Source organism: Balaenoptera ricei, chromosome 9, assembly GCF_028023285.1.
Source record: "Balaenoptera ricei isolate mBalRic1 chromosome 9, mBalRic1.hap2, whole genome shotgun sequence".
Lineage (NCBI taxonomy): Eukaryota > Metazoa > Chordata > Mammalia > Artiodactyla > Balaenopteridae > Balaenoptera > Balaenoptera ricei.
Window position 1 is genome coordinate 59,455,295 of NC_082647.1, and position 14,544 is coordinate 59,469,838.

Consider the following 14,544-nt stretch of genomic DNA (forward strand, 5'->3'; position numbering starts at 1 on the left):
AAGAATATGACTATTTTGGGGACTTGTACTTAATGCCAAGTTGCCACCAGAATGGCTTTTCTTGGTAATACAGAAATTTATTTATGTCACCCAGTGGTTTCGAGTGCCCATTTCTCTTCCACATATTGTTATTAGTCAGGTTGAACCATTTCCATTTATATAGTTCACAGAGTCCTTGAGGCAAAATACATAGGTTTTTCAGATGATTTATGACTATTCCTAGTTCTAAATCAGAAACCAACGTCCCAGTGACAATGAAGTACACTATTATATAATGATTAGAATTCTCTTATAGTAGAAGTAGCAATGCCTATCTTAGGCCCATTTCTTATAAAGTCTTTCTAGATTAACTGATATCTTCAAACCAAAGAAAAATGCAGAAAAAGAAAGTTCTTCTGCAGGAAGTGACTGAGTGGGAGGAAGTGGTATAATCTGTTTCTCTTCGGCTCTGATTTGGCCCAATAATACATATTATCTGAAGAGTAGATGAACTGTTTGTTCTTTAAGAAATCTTCCTTGAGAAAAGACAGTCTCTTCAATAAGTGTTGCTGGGAAAACTGGACAGCTACATGTAAAAGAATGAAATTAGAACACTCCCTAATACCATACACAAAAATAAACTCAAAATGGATTGAAGACCTAAATGTAAGACCAAACACTATAAAACTCTTAGATGAAAACATAGGAAGAACACTCTTTGACATAAATCACAGCAAGATCCTTTTTGACCCACCTCCTAGAGTAGTGGAAATAAAAACAAAAATAAACAAATGGGACCTAATGAAACTTAAAAGCTTTTGCACAGCAAAGGAAACTATAAACAAGAAGAAAAGACAACCCTCAGAATGGGAGAAAATATTTGCAAATGAATCAACGGGCAAAGGATTAATCTCCAAAATATATAAACAGCTTATACAGCTCAATAACAAGAAAACAAACAACCCAATCAAAAAATGGGCAGAAGACCTAAATAGACATTTCTCCAAGGAAGACATACAGATGGCCAAGAAGCACATGAAAAGCTGCTCAACATCACTAACTATTAGAGAAATGCAAATCAAAACTACAATGAGGTATCACCTCACGCCAGTTAGAATGGACATCATCAGAAAATCTACAAACAACAAATGCTGGAGAGGGTGTGGAGAAAAGGGAACCCTCTTGCACTGTTGGTGGGAATGTATATTGATACAGCCACTATGAAGAACAGTATGGAGGTTCCTTAAAAAACTAAAAATAGAATTACCATATGACCTAGCAATCCCACTACTGGGCATATACCCAGAGAAAACCATAATTTAAAAAGACACATGCACCCCAGTGTTCATCGCAGCACTATTTACAATAGCCAGGTCATGGAAGCAACCTAAATGCCCATCGACAGACAAATGGATAAAGAAGATGTGGTACATATGTACAATGGAATATTACTCAGCCATAAAAAGGAATGGAATTGGGTCATTTGTAGAGACGTGGATGGACCTAGAGACTGTCATACAGAGTGAAGTAAGTCAGAAAAAGAAAAACAAATATCGTATATTAATGCATATATGTGGAATCTAGAAAAATGGTACAGATGAATCAGTTTTCAAGGCAGAAATAGAGACACAGATGTAGAGAACAAATGTATGGACACCAAGGGGGAAAAGGGGGGGTGGTGGTGGGATGAACTGGGAGATTGGTATTGACATATATACACTAATATGTATAAAATAGGTAACTAATAAGAACCTGCTGTATAAAAAAAAAAAAAAAAAAGACCCTAGGACCTTCTATGAAATCTAAGAGGACTCAGTCATATTCAGTAGATGCCCCTGCCTTGCTTATATTCCTGATTTTACTGATTGTAGCTTGTATTGTTTTCCTCATCTCATTCTTGCTACACTTTGGGTAATCCTCACATATTTTGCGCTAATTAATATAACACTCTCAATTTAGTCTGTCTCTTTGTTATTGTCCACTCACCTTCCCATCTTCTGACATACATCTAATGAAAGAAATAGAGGAATAAAAAGCTGTGATCATTCACAAATGTCCTTGATAGCTGCCCATGGAATTCCAAGGGTCTTCTGAAGTATTATATTTTTGTTTGTTTGTTTTGTGTTTGTGGTTGCAGTTGTGGTCAATGCTGTTGTGATTTTGGTGAGCCTCTGATAAATCTGTTCAAATAAATTCTTGTTCCAATCAAAAAAAAAAAGAAAAGAATAATACCATGTGGTTTCACTTATATGTGGAATCTAAAAAAAAAAAAATCTTCCTTGAATGTTGTAACTCTCAATGCAACTTTGAGGCAGTGAGGACAAGGTTGTGTACCCTGGCAAAAGCCTATTATATAGCTCTTCCGTGTTGCCAGGTAAGTATGACCCCTACTCTTTGTTAGATAATTGAGCTGGAAATAGGGTACACATTTTTTTAATGGAAGCTGAAGAGCCTAAAAAGCAGAAATAGTATATGGAAGGTTATAACCTCCATTTTCTGAATTGAGCCAAGGACTCAGTGCTCCATAAATATTGTTTGAAGTTGACGCCATAGTACAGACAGCTGCGTGATCTGGACCAGGGGTTGGCAAACTATGGCCTATTGGCCAAATTGGGCCTGCTGCCTTTTTTTGTAAATAAAGCTTTATTCAAACACAGCCATGGATATGCATTTATTTATTGTTTGTGGTTGCTTTTATTCTACAACAGTAAAGCTGAGTAGTTGTACAGAGACCATATGGCCTCCAAATCCTAAATTCTTTGCTGTTTGGACTTTTACAGAAAATGGCTGCTGACGCTGGTGTAGGCTGCTCCATGATCTGGACCCATTCCATATAGCATGGCTGATTTAGTTTTAGCCAGAGTAACCAAATCTGTAGTTTTAATTTTGGCTTTTAAGAATTGGAGGTTTGTCACCACCTCTAGAACAGACAAATACTACATCATTTCACTTCTAATCCTTTTATTCTCTTTTGTTTTATAATTAACATATGAATATATTTATTTCTTCAGGAGATTGCTACTCAGTATCAACTGTGTGGCCCTCTGTCACAGGATTTGTATCTTGTACACTGCCACTACCACAGTTTGAAATTTCTTTATGTGATTAACATACACGCCCAAATACTGTACAGTGTTAGATATTTTTCACAAGATTATACACAAAACCTGGGGTGGAGGTGGAGAGTCATTTTGTGTTGGAGTCTGTAGAAAGTCTCATATTACAGAGAGTTCTCTTAATTACATTATTTCAAGCAAAAGTGTATGTTACACTGTTTGGGCAAAGCAAATTAGACTAACATTCTCTCAGTCATTCCTACTTTTTGCCCATTATGTATCTTGCTACTAGACTCTAAGCTCCTCTGTTTTTGCTGAATACTGTACCCACAGTCTTTGCACGGCTCTTGGCATACAGTTAGTGGTTAAATATTTGGTGAATGAATGGTATCAAGCATATACTAGAATTTGTTGTATAAACAAGACAGCTCCCTAATTTAATTTTCCCAAATAGCTGACAAGGGGGCTAGCACTTTTATTAAACGCTCATTTACCCATTTCCTTCTGGTTGGAGGCCCAGCGTTATTATCTACAGTATTTGTGCCTTTACACTCTGGACTGCTTTTGGTCTTCATATTGTGTTCCACTTTCCCATTAATTTTTGGTGCCGTACTGTTAGAATATATATAAAACATTGATGGAATAGGTCAGATCCATCTAACTCTTTTCTTCAGAAATTCCGTTACTTTTCAACTTATTCAAGAAAACACTTGAATCACTTTAACTCCCTTGAAAAAACTTCCTTGCATTTTCTTACTGTAATTACATTAAGATAGTAAATCAACTTGCAGAAAACTGGCATTTTTATCACATTGACTCTTTTAATCCAAGTTTATGGAATGTATCTGTTTAATTCAAGCCTTTTTTTCTGACCCTCTCTCAAATTTTATAGTCCCCTCTATTATATAAACGTCACCTAAGAAAATCTTAACTAGAGTGGATTAATCAAAAGCTGCCACAAAGGTTATATTAGCTCCAATATAAGTTAAGAAGTCTTCTCTGTTTTTCTATTTTCTGAAATGACTTTTATAGGAGACACTTAATGACTTGCATAAGATCGCAATTTCTGTTCCCTGAAAGTTTGTTATTACTCAGCTGTAAAACCATCTGTGCCTTTGTGGAGGAAGATTTGAAATACTTTTTTATAATAGCTATTAGTCTTTTCAAGTTTTCAAGTTTTTCTTGGGCCAATTTTGGTATTTTGTATTTCTCAAGAAATTCATATATTTCCTCTAGGCATTCATATTTATTAACTTATATTTTTATAATATAGCTTTAAAATACTGAAATCTTTAGTATCTATAACTAGTTACACTTTTTATTCTTTTCTTTATTTGAGTACTTTCAATTTTTTCTCAGTGTTTTTTTCTAGAATTTGTCTGTCATGTTAGCTTTACATTTCTTTTTAAATTAAAAAATACTTATTATTTCCTACCAATATCTTTATTTTTCCTCCTTTTTTATTTTTTGGCATTAATCAGTTGCACTTGGTACATTTACTTTTGATAACCCTTACAGTCTGATAAGTGTATTTAAAGCTATAATTTTTTTCTGAATATTGCTTTAGCTACATGTCACAATTTTTTTTTACATTTAGAATGCCACTGTCATTTAGATGTAATTTCTTTTGCAATTTCCTCTTTAACACAAGAATTATGTAGTGGCATATTTTACTCTCCACACATATCAACTTTATTTTGCTATCCTTTTGTTATTGGGTTCTAATTTTATCACACTATTCAGAAAACATATTCCATATAGTAGCTATTTAGAATTTTCAAGACATCTTTTGTAACTGAATTCATAAATAGTTGTATTTAAATATTCCTCATGTATGCAAAAAGCACACATATTCTGTGCTTGGGTATGAAATTTATATAAGTTAAATTTATATGGATAAGATTAATAATACAAACACACACGTCTTCTCTGCAGTGTGGCTTAGATTTTGTTGGCTTGATGTACTAATTCTGAAAAGCATATGTTAAAATTACCAGCTACAGCTGTTTCTTTCTTCCTATAATTCTAGCAATTGTAGTTTTACACATTTTAAATCTTTGTTGTTAGCTGCCTATATGTTCAGGATTACTACAGCTTTTCGATTTATTGTAACATCTCCCTTGTTTCTAATGATGCATTTTACTCCAAATTCTATTTTGTCTGATAGTAAAAATTCAACACTGGCTTTCTTTTGCTTCATATCTGCTTCACAGTATCTATTTCTTCCATCTCTTTGTTTTCAGCCATTCTGTATCCTTTCGCACAATTGTGTTTCCTTCAGTAAGCCTATTCCTAAATCTTACTTTTATACTACTCTAGGAGTCTTTGTCAGTTAATTGGTGAGTTTACCCCATTTATATTTACTTTAATCATTTTAATATTAGAACTTACATCTACCACTTTATTTCATATATTACAGTTTCCATGCTTCTTGTTTTGTTTTGATCTTTTTACCTACTCGCCATTAGATACATCAAATTTTCATCTGCTGCTTAAAAGTTATACATTTTTATTCTATTCTTCTAGAGATTACCCTTGAGTAACTTTGACTCAGTCTTAGGATATTTTCTCCCAGCAATATAGAAAGCAGATCAACAGCTATGTCTTTACCATTTAACAAAATGATAGCCATAGCATATGCTTATCTACCTCTCCTCTCCTCTAATTCTAATTATCGTGACACAGGAATGATAATTAACTGGGTATAATACTTTGATTCACAACCTTTTCCCCTGAAAATGTTGTAGGGCAAGCTTCATTGTTTTGAACTAGCATTGCATACTGTAAAGGAAAAGTCTAATGACAACAGATATTTGGATGCTTGTATTACTTTAACCTTGTACTTTAAATTTTTTATCACAATTTCTTTTTTTTTTTTAAACAACTTTATTGGAGTATAATTGCTTTACAATGTTCTGTTAGTTTCTGCTGTATAACAAAGTGAGTCAGCTATATGTATACATATATCCCCATATCCCCTCCCTCCTGTGTCTCCCTCCCACCCTCCCTATCCCACCCCTCTAGGTGGTCACAGAGCACCAAGCTGATCTCCCTGTGCTATGCAGCTGCTTCCCACTAGCTATCTATTTTACATTTGGTAGTGTATGTATGTCCATGCCACTCTCTCACTTCGTCCCAGCTTACCCTTCCTGCTCCCCGTGTCCTCAATCTGTTCTCTACATCTGCATCTGTATTCCTGTCCTGCCCCTAGGTTCTTCAGAGCCTTTTTTTTTTCTTTTAGATTCCATATATATGTGTTAGCATATGGTATTTGTTTTTCTCTTTCTGACTTACTTCACTCTGTATGACAGACTCTAGGTCCATCCATGTCACTACAAATAACTCAATTTCGTTTCTTTTTATGGCTGAGTAATATTCCACTGTATATATGTGCCACATCTTCTTTACAGTTTCTTGAAGTAGGCCTCCTTTCATTCATTTTTTCTTCCAATCTGCTTTCCTTGTTTTATGTTTGTGTTTATGTTTTCATTTTAGTCTATGAATATTTTCTTCATTTTTAAATTTTTTTCAGTTTCTGTTTCTTTTCTAGAAACCCTGTCTTCAGTATTATCTTTTTTATGTTTCTTTTCTGTTTTTTTCTATTTCTGAGATTGTTCTCAAATGTGTCCTCTCATGTCAATGATTCAGTTTTCAGTAGCATTAAATATGCTTTTAACTTCAAGTTCAGGTATGCTCTTTAGCACCTCTAAAATGACTTAATTCTCTTAATTACATTTTTAGTTTCCTTACTCTCCACTCATTCCTCATGCTTCTTCACTTTCTCTTCGTCCTGGTGTTCCATAGAGTTACTTTAAAATGTCTTTTTATTTATGGGATACATAATTTTCACAGGTTTACTTATTTGAATTTTCAAGTTGATACTCTCTTTTCCTTGATCTGAAGTAATAGGCTCAGTTTTGCCTTTTTCTCATTTATTTATCTTGAAATTAGGCAAAAACCTTTTTTTGTGTTCAAGCAGCAATTATCCACTTTTAAAAATTACAAATCCCATTTCTAGACCTACATCAGGAGGACATATCTATGTACCTAGTTTCCAGCCTGGTTGCTATTTTCTGGCAACCTATCATCTAAAGCAGTTCTCTGTACTAAGATGGGATATCCAAATCTCGCCACTCAGTTCTTGAAGTTAAAGGGAAAAAAAAGTTATTCCTTGCTATCAAAGCACTTACTGTGACTGCCCCTGTCTGTATCGCTGCACTTTGGGGTCTGCAGGTGAAAGTAGGCAATGTGCCACTATCAGCCACCCTTCCCGCATTCTTTTCCTCATCTAGCAGTTGCTTTCTGAATGAATATGGAAGGTGGAGAGTTAGAGAACCTGGTTTGAGGACAGCTCCTGGGAAGGACTGTAGAGGTTGCCCATCTTCCTCACTGGATAGACTTGGTATCTCAAGCAATCAGTGAGAGAGACACAAAGCATCTCCCTGTCTTTGGAGTGAAGCTTGGATAGATTTTTCTTAATTCAACTTCATGACTCCTTCATATTCTAGTAACAGTTGTTTCTAGTTTCAGTGTCAATTTGGTTGTGAGTTTTTCTTTTGTAATGTGATTTCACTGGAAATTTAGTGGGAAGTAGGAAGAGGCTGAATCGGAAACTGCTGGCCAGGTGCCGTTTCAGTGGACTGTGCAGTGCTTCCCCTCCACCATTCCTTCTCGGGAGCCATAGATATTAGCTCCCAGTAAAAACAGTTCTGCATTTGTCTTGAGGAAAAAATATGGAGCGTAAAAATTGTGTTATTTTGCTTACTTAAGTCATAGAGCATCTATGAAAAGTAATCTAGAAGAAGTTATTAATGCATTAGATAGTAATCTTTATGGAACTTTCCATTAATATGTAGAGAAGGTAAAAAATGTTACGTACTTAACAAGAAACAGATACTGATTTAAAGAGTAGTTGTAATTACAGGCTGTCACCTACATCCAGCACCTTCACCATCAATAACCAGTTTATGAGTACCTCCTTAGAGAGTGACCTTGTGCTGCATATACTGCAGTTAGTGTTGCCATTCACATTAGGTTACGATATCATTCAATCAGCTGATTTCAGCTAGTTTTGCATAATCTGTTTCCTGAGAAAAACACTTTTGTTAATATAAAGATAGGTACCATATATAAACCTTTGAGCGGAAATTATAAAGCAATATGGCATAGCTTCATTTTAACAGCACCAAAGTATAGGCAAAAACAGCACTTATTTCTTCTTTTGTGGAACTTACACCGTCATGGGTAAGACAGACTGCAATCAAATTATCACAGAGATCATTGTAAAAATTCTGATTCCAATGCTGAAACCACTTCATAAAGTTGTATGCAAATATCAGTTATTATTTTGCCCTTGTAAAGTAAAAACAGAGAATGTTGCTCTTATCTGTAAAATCTCTAGTACTAGAGCACTCTTAAAATCTTTCCTGCAAGGATAACATTTTTCCTTTTTAAAGAAAAATGTTTTTCATGCTTGCACAGGGTAAGTAAAGAGTGCAGAAGTTCAGTTTTACAATGTTTATGCGTAAGGATGTTTCTATTTCTAGTGCAGTTATATTTGGATTATATTGATTCAGTGATGTGAGTACATGTTCTGTATTCATATTTTTGAAAGAAATAAACAGAAAATAAATACAGCGGGTACACCTGCAGAATGTTATATGAGAGCTACTGTTCTCCATAGGAGTGTGTGTGTTTATTTGTGCTGTAATCCTGGGGTGTATATTGATGCCATTCATGTTCAAGATGACAGAAGAGATGAAAGAGATTGGTCTTATAAGTTGAGAGACACTGACCTGCAGTCCTTCACCTTTTCTTTTTATTTGTATCCTCCCTTCCCAAGTCTTTTCACCAAACCTAGATTCTCTGAAGCCCAAAAGGTCCAACAGGTATTTCAGGCTCTGTTTCTATTAACCGGTCCTGTAGACCCTGCTCCCTGCAGCCAGCGTGACCAGTCTCGGGGGTTGTCTGCGAACCCTTACATCTGTACTTCGGAAAGGCTATTAAACCTGAAAGGAGAACTGCTCTAGAATAAGAAAACAACTTTGTACGCACTGTGCTTCTTTTGTCAAGTCACTTCACCTCTTTCAACAGCAATTTCCTCTTGTTCATGAAATGGAGGTATCCCAGGCCCATCATGCCCATTTGCCTGGGAGGCAGGGTCCATAGTTGGAGATATGACACGTAGGCCAAAGCCGCAGGTCACCTGAAGTTTCTCTCCAGGTTTTTTCTGAGGCATCTGGGAACTTCTCTCAGGAGGTGGTATATATTAATTTCCCTGTAGTAAGTGTTTCGAAGGTAGGTTCTATGACACTTTCGTGTATCCTCAACGACTAGCACAGCACCTGGCATGTAGTCTCATTCAGTAAATGCTGGTTGAATAATGAGGGAGAGATTTCTTTCTAAGTTCCATGACTAATAACAGCAGCTGACTGAGCACATGTTGTATGTAGTGTCAGAATACTCAGCCTACCAGAAGTGATCCATGGTTTCCAGGTGGAGTCCTACTTTCTCATCTGGGAGGTCACAGTGATCACATATGCCTCAGGGTTTCTGTCATGATCAAATGAAAACTATATTCCAAAGCTGGTTCAGATGAGGGGCATAAGGCAGGGAGGAACAGAGGTGGGTGGAGTCAGACCTGGGATAATTCCCACTCCACCACCTGCTCCTGCTGGGAACTTGAAGAAGCCGTGTAACTTCTCTGAGCCTCTTTCCCTGTCTGAACAGCGAGGGTAACAGTGCCTGTCCTGCCTCCCTTACAGATTCATTTGCAGTGAGGAAGGAGACGATGAAAGAGGGAAAGGGTCCTACGAATGTAAGAAACTTAGTATTAGAGGAGAGGACTGTGGACTGGAATTTGTAAAACCTGGCTTTGACACTTACTAGCTCTGCAACTTAAACTACTGAAACACAGTTTCTTCCTATATAAAATGAAAGCGTTAGATTAGTTTATTTTTAATGCTTTTCCTGCTAATGGTGATGGATTTGTAGAAATTCTCTTAATGTGCATGCAGGATTAAAATAATCACATATCTATAATTTTCAGCCTTATGAGTACTGGGGGAAACCTCACACTAAAACTTTTGTCCATCTTCTGAATAATGTCTGAATTTACAGACCTCATTCTGCTTTCCTGTAACTAAAGGATTGGGCTATACTGAGTAACACTTCAAGCTTTTATCAGTGTTCTCACCTCACCGCTTATGAGTTCAGCTCTCTTCTGTTATCTGTTTCGCTGAGATGGGAGGGGTAGGATAACTGAAAATCAACTTGGCTGCTTCGCAGTTTCACCTCGGTTTGTCCCACACATCAGTGGATTAGTCTAGTGTATGCATTCATAGGAGTGAAAATGCTGGCTTGGGACGAGAATTCCTAGACTCTGCAACCTTGACAACCATCTCCAGGCCCTTCATTTCATAAATGTCACACCTGGAGTACTTGCAGGGGCCTTGGGGTTCTTCCCACCTAGCCCTCTCATTTTTGGTATGGGAAACCAGGGCCCAGAGAAGTAGCTTGCTAGAGAACATGGCGATTTGAACAAAGAAAATCCAAAGTCCCAACAAGTTGTATTGCAATATATTATCCTACAGGGAGTTAACCACTGAGAAAATAAGATATGGCACTTCCTCATAGCTGCAGTGTTCATCAAAAAGTCTGCCTTTTTGATTTCTTACTACTCTTCAGCTTAGAACCAGAGGGCTTTTGTTTCAGGTGCAACGTTTTACAGCATTTAGCACCTTTAACTGAGAAGTAGAGTTAGGGTAATCATATTCGAGTTCTTCAAATCATTCTTTCTTAGTCTTGGCTAACTTTATAGGGGACTTATTCTATGCTAGACACTGCTAACAAAGAGTACTTCCTCTCTATAGAGACTGTTAGAGCACAGAAGCCCCTGGGAACAGTGAGGGTGAAAGGAGTAAGAGCCGAAGAGGCAAGAGTGACCAGGTCTGAAAGCAGGAGAGTAACATCAGTGAGTGGGGTAGAATCAAATTTGAAAGTTTCAAGATCGCCCCTCAGGAGCAGGAGCGGGACCAGAGCTGTAGCTGCACAGCCCGCAGAGCTTTAAGCCTAACAGGAAACCTGAAAGCATCACGGAGGGGGCACTTTGCAGGCAGCGTGGGGCCTCTCAGTTTCTGGGCTTTTATTCATCAGCATCTAAGGGTGTTGAATGAACCCTGTCCTTGATTCTAACTTCTTTCCCTCGTCATCCTTCCCATACGCCCCTGCTGGCCAGGTGAAAACCAAGGAAGTACAGATTACAAGCCAGAGAGAGAGCTGAGGTTTATGAGGTGGTGTGATCTCCAAAGGTTCACATTTCTGTCTTTTCATTAGCCGTCTTTCTGATAAGAAAACCTTAGACTTATTTGATTACAGTAATATGGGAAGTGTACAGTCCCTCTGTACAATCCTAAACTCAAAATGCTCTGAGACAGTTTTTAAAAATAATTTTGTGGCACACTCACTTGGGTGGTAAATCTTACCAAAACTGACAGGATGCTACAGTCTTACAGTCTTTAGGTACCTCCCTTAGTGAGAATATTCACGTGTTTTGTGGCAAACATATTCATGTGTTTGATTACAGAGTGCCTCCACAGCCCCTGCTGTGGGCAATAAGCAATTTATGGAAAAATGCATTTTACTACATTTCTGAAATTGAAAGAACTCAGAATTCCAAAAACGCCCCAAGGATTTTAGAAAAGTGATTTTCAACCCATAAATAGTTTTCTGTAAATTTTGGTGTATTTATTTATCCCTTAAGGAATGACCGTTTCCTTCGTTTTTCTTCCCTATGAAGAAAAAGTGGGGGGGGAGGGGAGGGGAGAAGCAAAACAAATCTAAATGGTGGCTCTCAGGAGAATAAACTGTAGCTGAAGCTTTTTCGGGGGGGGGGGGTCTAGGTCCTCAATAGGAGTAGATCTTTTAAAGGACAGAAATCTAGATCTGTACTTTTCCTGCAATTAAAAAAAAAAAAATTACAGATTTCGCCGCGGAACTGCATCATCCTCTTCTCCAGCTTTGCAGCAGCCTGAGCTGTAAAAGAGCTGCTAAGCCTAAAATGCGTGCGACTCACGGAACCAGAGCACCATCTTTCTTCCAGATTTGGAATTGAAGCTTCCCGCGGCCACTGGCCGACTTGCCTGCCGAGGCTTGTTCAATCCACAAGACTGCAAGGAAACAATTCCTTGACACTCAGATCATAAAGGAGGAGCTGCAAAGAGGGCAAGAAAATGTGTTTCCTTCTCTTTGGTCCCTGAGCAATTAAATTTGTAACCTAATCTGATGTTAGGGAGTGTGGGCCATAAACCCCATGTTTAATTAGTTCGCACCTAGAGGGTCATTTTACACACTAGACATTTTAATTTACAACCTGCTGCATTGCAGCACTTTTCTAGGCCTTCAGCTATATAGTAAGGTATTCTGCTAGCTGCTGAAGGTTTAAAAATATAGATACACTTAGTTCAGATTTTTTCTTTCTTTTCCATTTTCAGTTGCAAATCAAACATGCAGTTACAGAAGCAGAGATTCAAAAATTGAAGACCAAGGTAAGCACCAATACATGATGTTTGAATTGTACTTTTTAAACTTCAGATGCTATGAATAAATTCAACCCGAGGACTAAAGGAATTTGTTTCTGTGCATTTGAAAGAATACAAATGTGAGAGATTCATTTCTACTATTAGCGGAAAAACTTGGCAGTGCATACTCTTAGGGGGTCAGCACCACCATACCCCTCAGTGAAAATAGCACAGTATTTTTAAATTACATATTTACATATTTGCACATATGTGGCCCGTTTCCTCTGAGCTTTCCTCAGAAAGTAAATGTTTATGTGGTGGTGTGATGAGTTGGGAGATTGGGATTGACATATATACACTAATATGTATAAAATGGATAACTAGTAAGAACCTGCTGTTTAAAAAAATAAATTAATTAAATTAAAAAAAAAAAGTAAATGTTTATAATAGTTCAAGCAGCCAAATTACATTTTGACCACTAATTCCTTAAGCACAAGCCGTTATACTATATCTCTTTATCTTATCTTAAATGTTTAATTATTTATTTTAACTTATTCATCAAAAATAATGTATTTTAACATAGCACATTATTACTTATCTTTCATAGAGAAAACTTCCAATTTCTAGTAATTAAATATTATGAAATTTAATTAATATGTGAATAATTTATTTTAGGTGCCAGGTGCTACCAGAAATCTTTAGACAAGTTTAGTTCATGTTATTTAAATTTGTGGGGAAATACAGGTCTTGATAAAAGGAGTATGTATTTTTAGTTTATATATGAAATAATACATAATTTAAAGGGGCATTTTTAATTGGTAAATTATAAGGTACTTGTAAGTTTCTTGAACAGTGTTTAGTTTTATCATGTACATAATTTCCAAGATTTAAAAATATCTTTTGAGTTACTTTAAAAACACAATAATCTTTATTTTTTATGGTCTTTTAAAAATTAAGACATAATTGCTCTCACCCTACTAACAATCCGTTTCCCTGTAAACATTAGATACACTTGTTTTGGTTTTTCCATGTGTTTTAAATGGAGATGAATTAGCAAGGCTATTTTGGTTAAATGGTATTTTTAGCTAATAACTCTGCAGCTCTTTAGTCAAAACATGTCTATATATCATTCATGGTTTCAACCAAGCTCTGTGAATAATAAGTTTTAAATTAGTAGCGGTTGGTAAATAAACAACTCGAACACGAAACATTGCTTAATAAAAGATGCAGCAAATACCCAGTCCCGTTTTAAATTGCCATGTTTCTTGTCATAGAATGGAAGAATAGAAGATTTTTTTTTAGTTGTTAGGTACAATCAGGGAAAAAGATTCACCTGGGATTGCAAGTGCTTTAACAAAGCTTATGTGTTAGATATTTAATCTAGGAAATTCTATAAATTAGTATTTTATATTTTTCTCAATATTATATTGGCATATGATAGCCATAGATTAGCTTGTTTTACTGTGACTCTTTATATCCAAGTTGATAATAGAATTCCTAATTTTGAAATGTTTTTGACTTTTTACTTTGTAACCTGTTTTGCCAATGTGTTTAGTTTAAAATATACATAAAAACATATATTTCCACTTTCCGAATGATTTTGGAATGTTTTAGATTTTGAAAATTGTTAGTTTGTAATGACTGCATACTTTTGAACTTTAACAGAGGCATGTGAAGTAGATGAAGCACTCGTTTAAAGGTTAGCTGGTTACCTAACCAGCTAACCTTACCTGAGAGATCAGTCTTGAATTTCTGCAGAAATTCGTGATTTGGACCAGTGTGTTATCTGTTCCTAAGCTTCCCTGAAAGCAGAAACCACAAGAACCTGCCTTTCTGTCCCATCAGAGAGACTTAAATTAATTCAGCAATCATTTATATTTTTACTCACACTGTCTTTTATACTTTTATTCAAATCGGGATTTATTAGGCTCTAGAAACTGAGAACAATGTCAGCAAAATAATGAGCTACAAACTATGTTCATGTCAGTTGA

At 36.3% G+C, this 14,544-nt stretch overlaps 1 protein-coding gene across 12 annotated transcripts in view; it reads left to right on the forward strand.

Moving 5' to 3' along the window:
* The window catches only part of PPP1R9A (protein phosphatase 1 regulatory subunit 9A), a 292,981-nt gene that overhangs the window by 219,002 nt on the left and 59,435 nt on the right, over window positions 1-14,544 (forward strand). For all 12 annotated transcript variants that reach the window (XM_059933861.1, XM_059933860.1, XM_059933865.1 and 9 more), the window contains one exon: window positions 12,527-12,580. In XM_059933861.1, coding sequence (XP_059789844.1) covers window positions 12,527-12,580 — 54 coding nt within the window. The remainder of the gene's footprint in view (window positions 1-12,526; window positions 12,581-14,544) is intronic.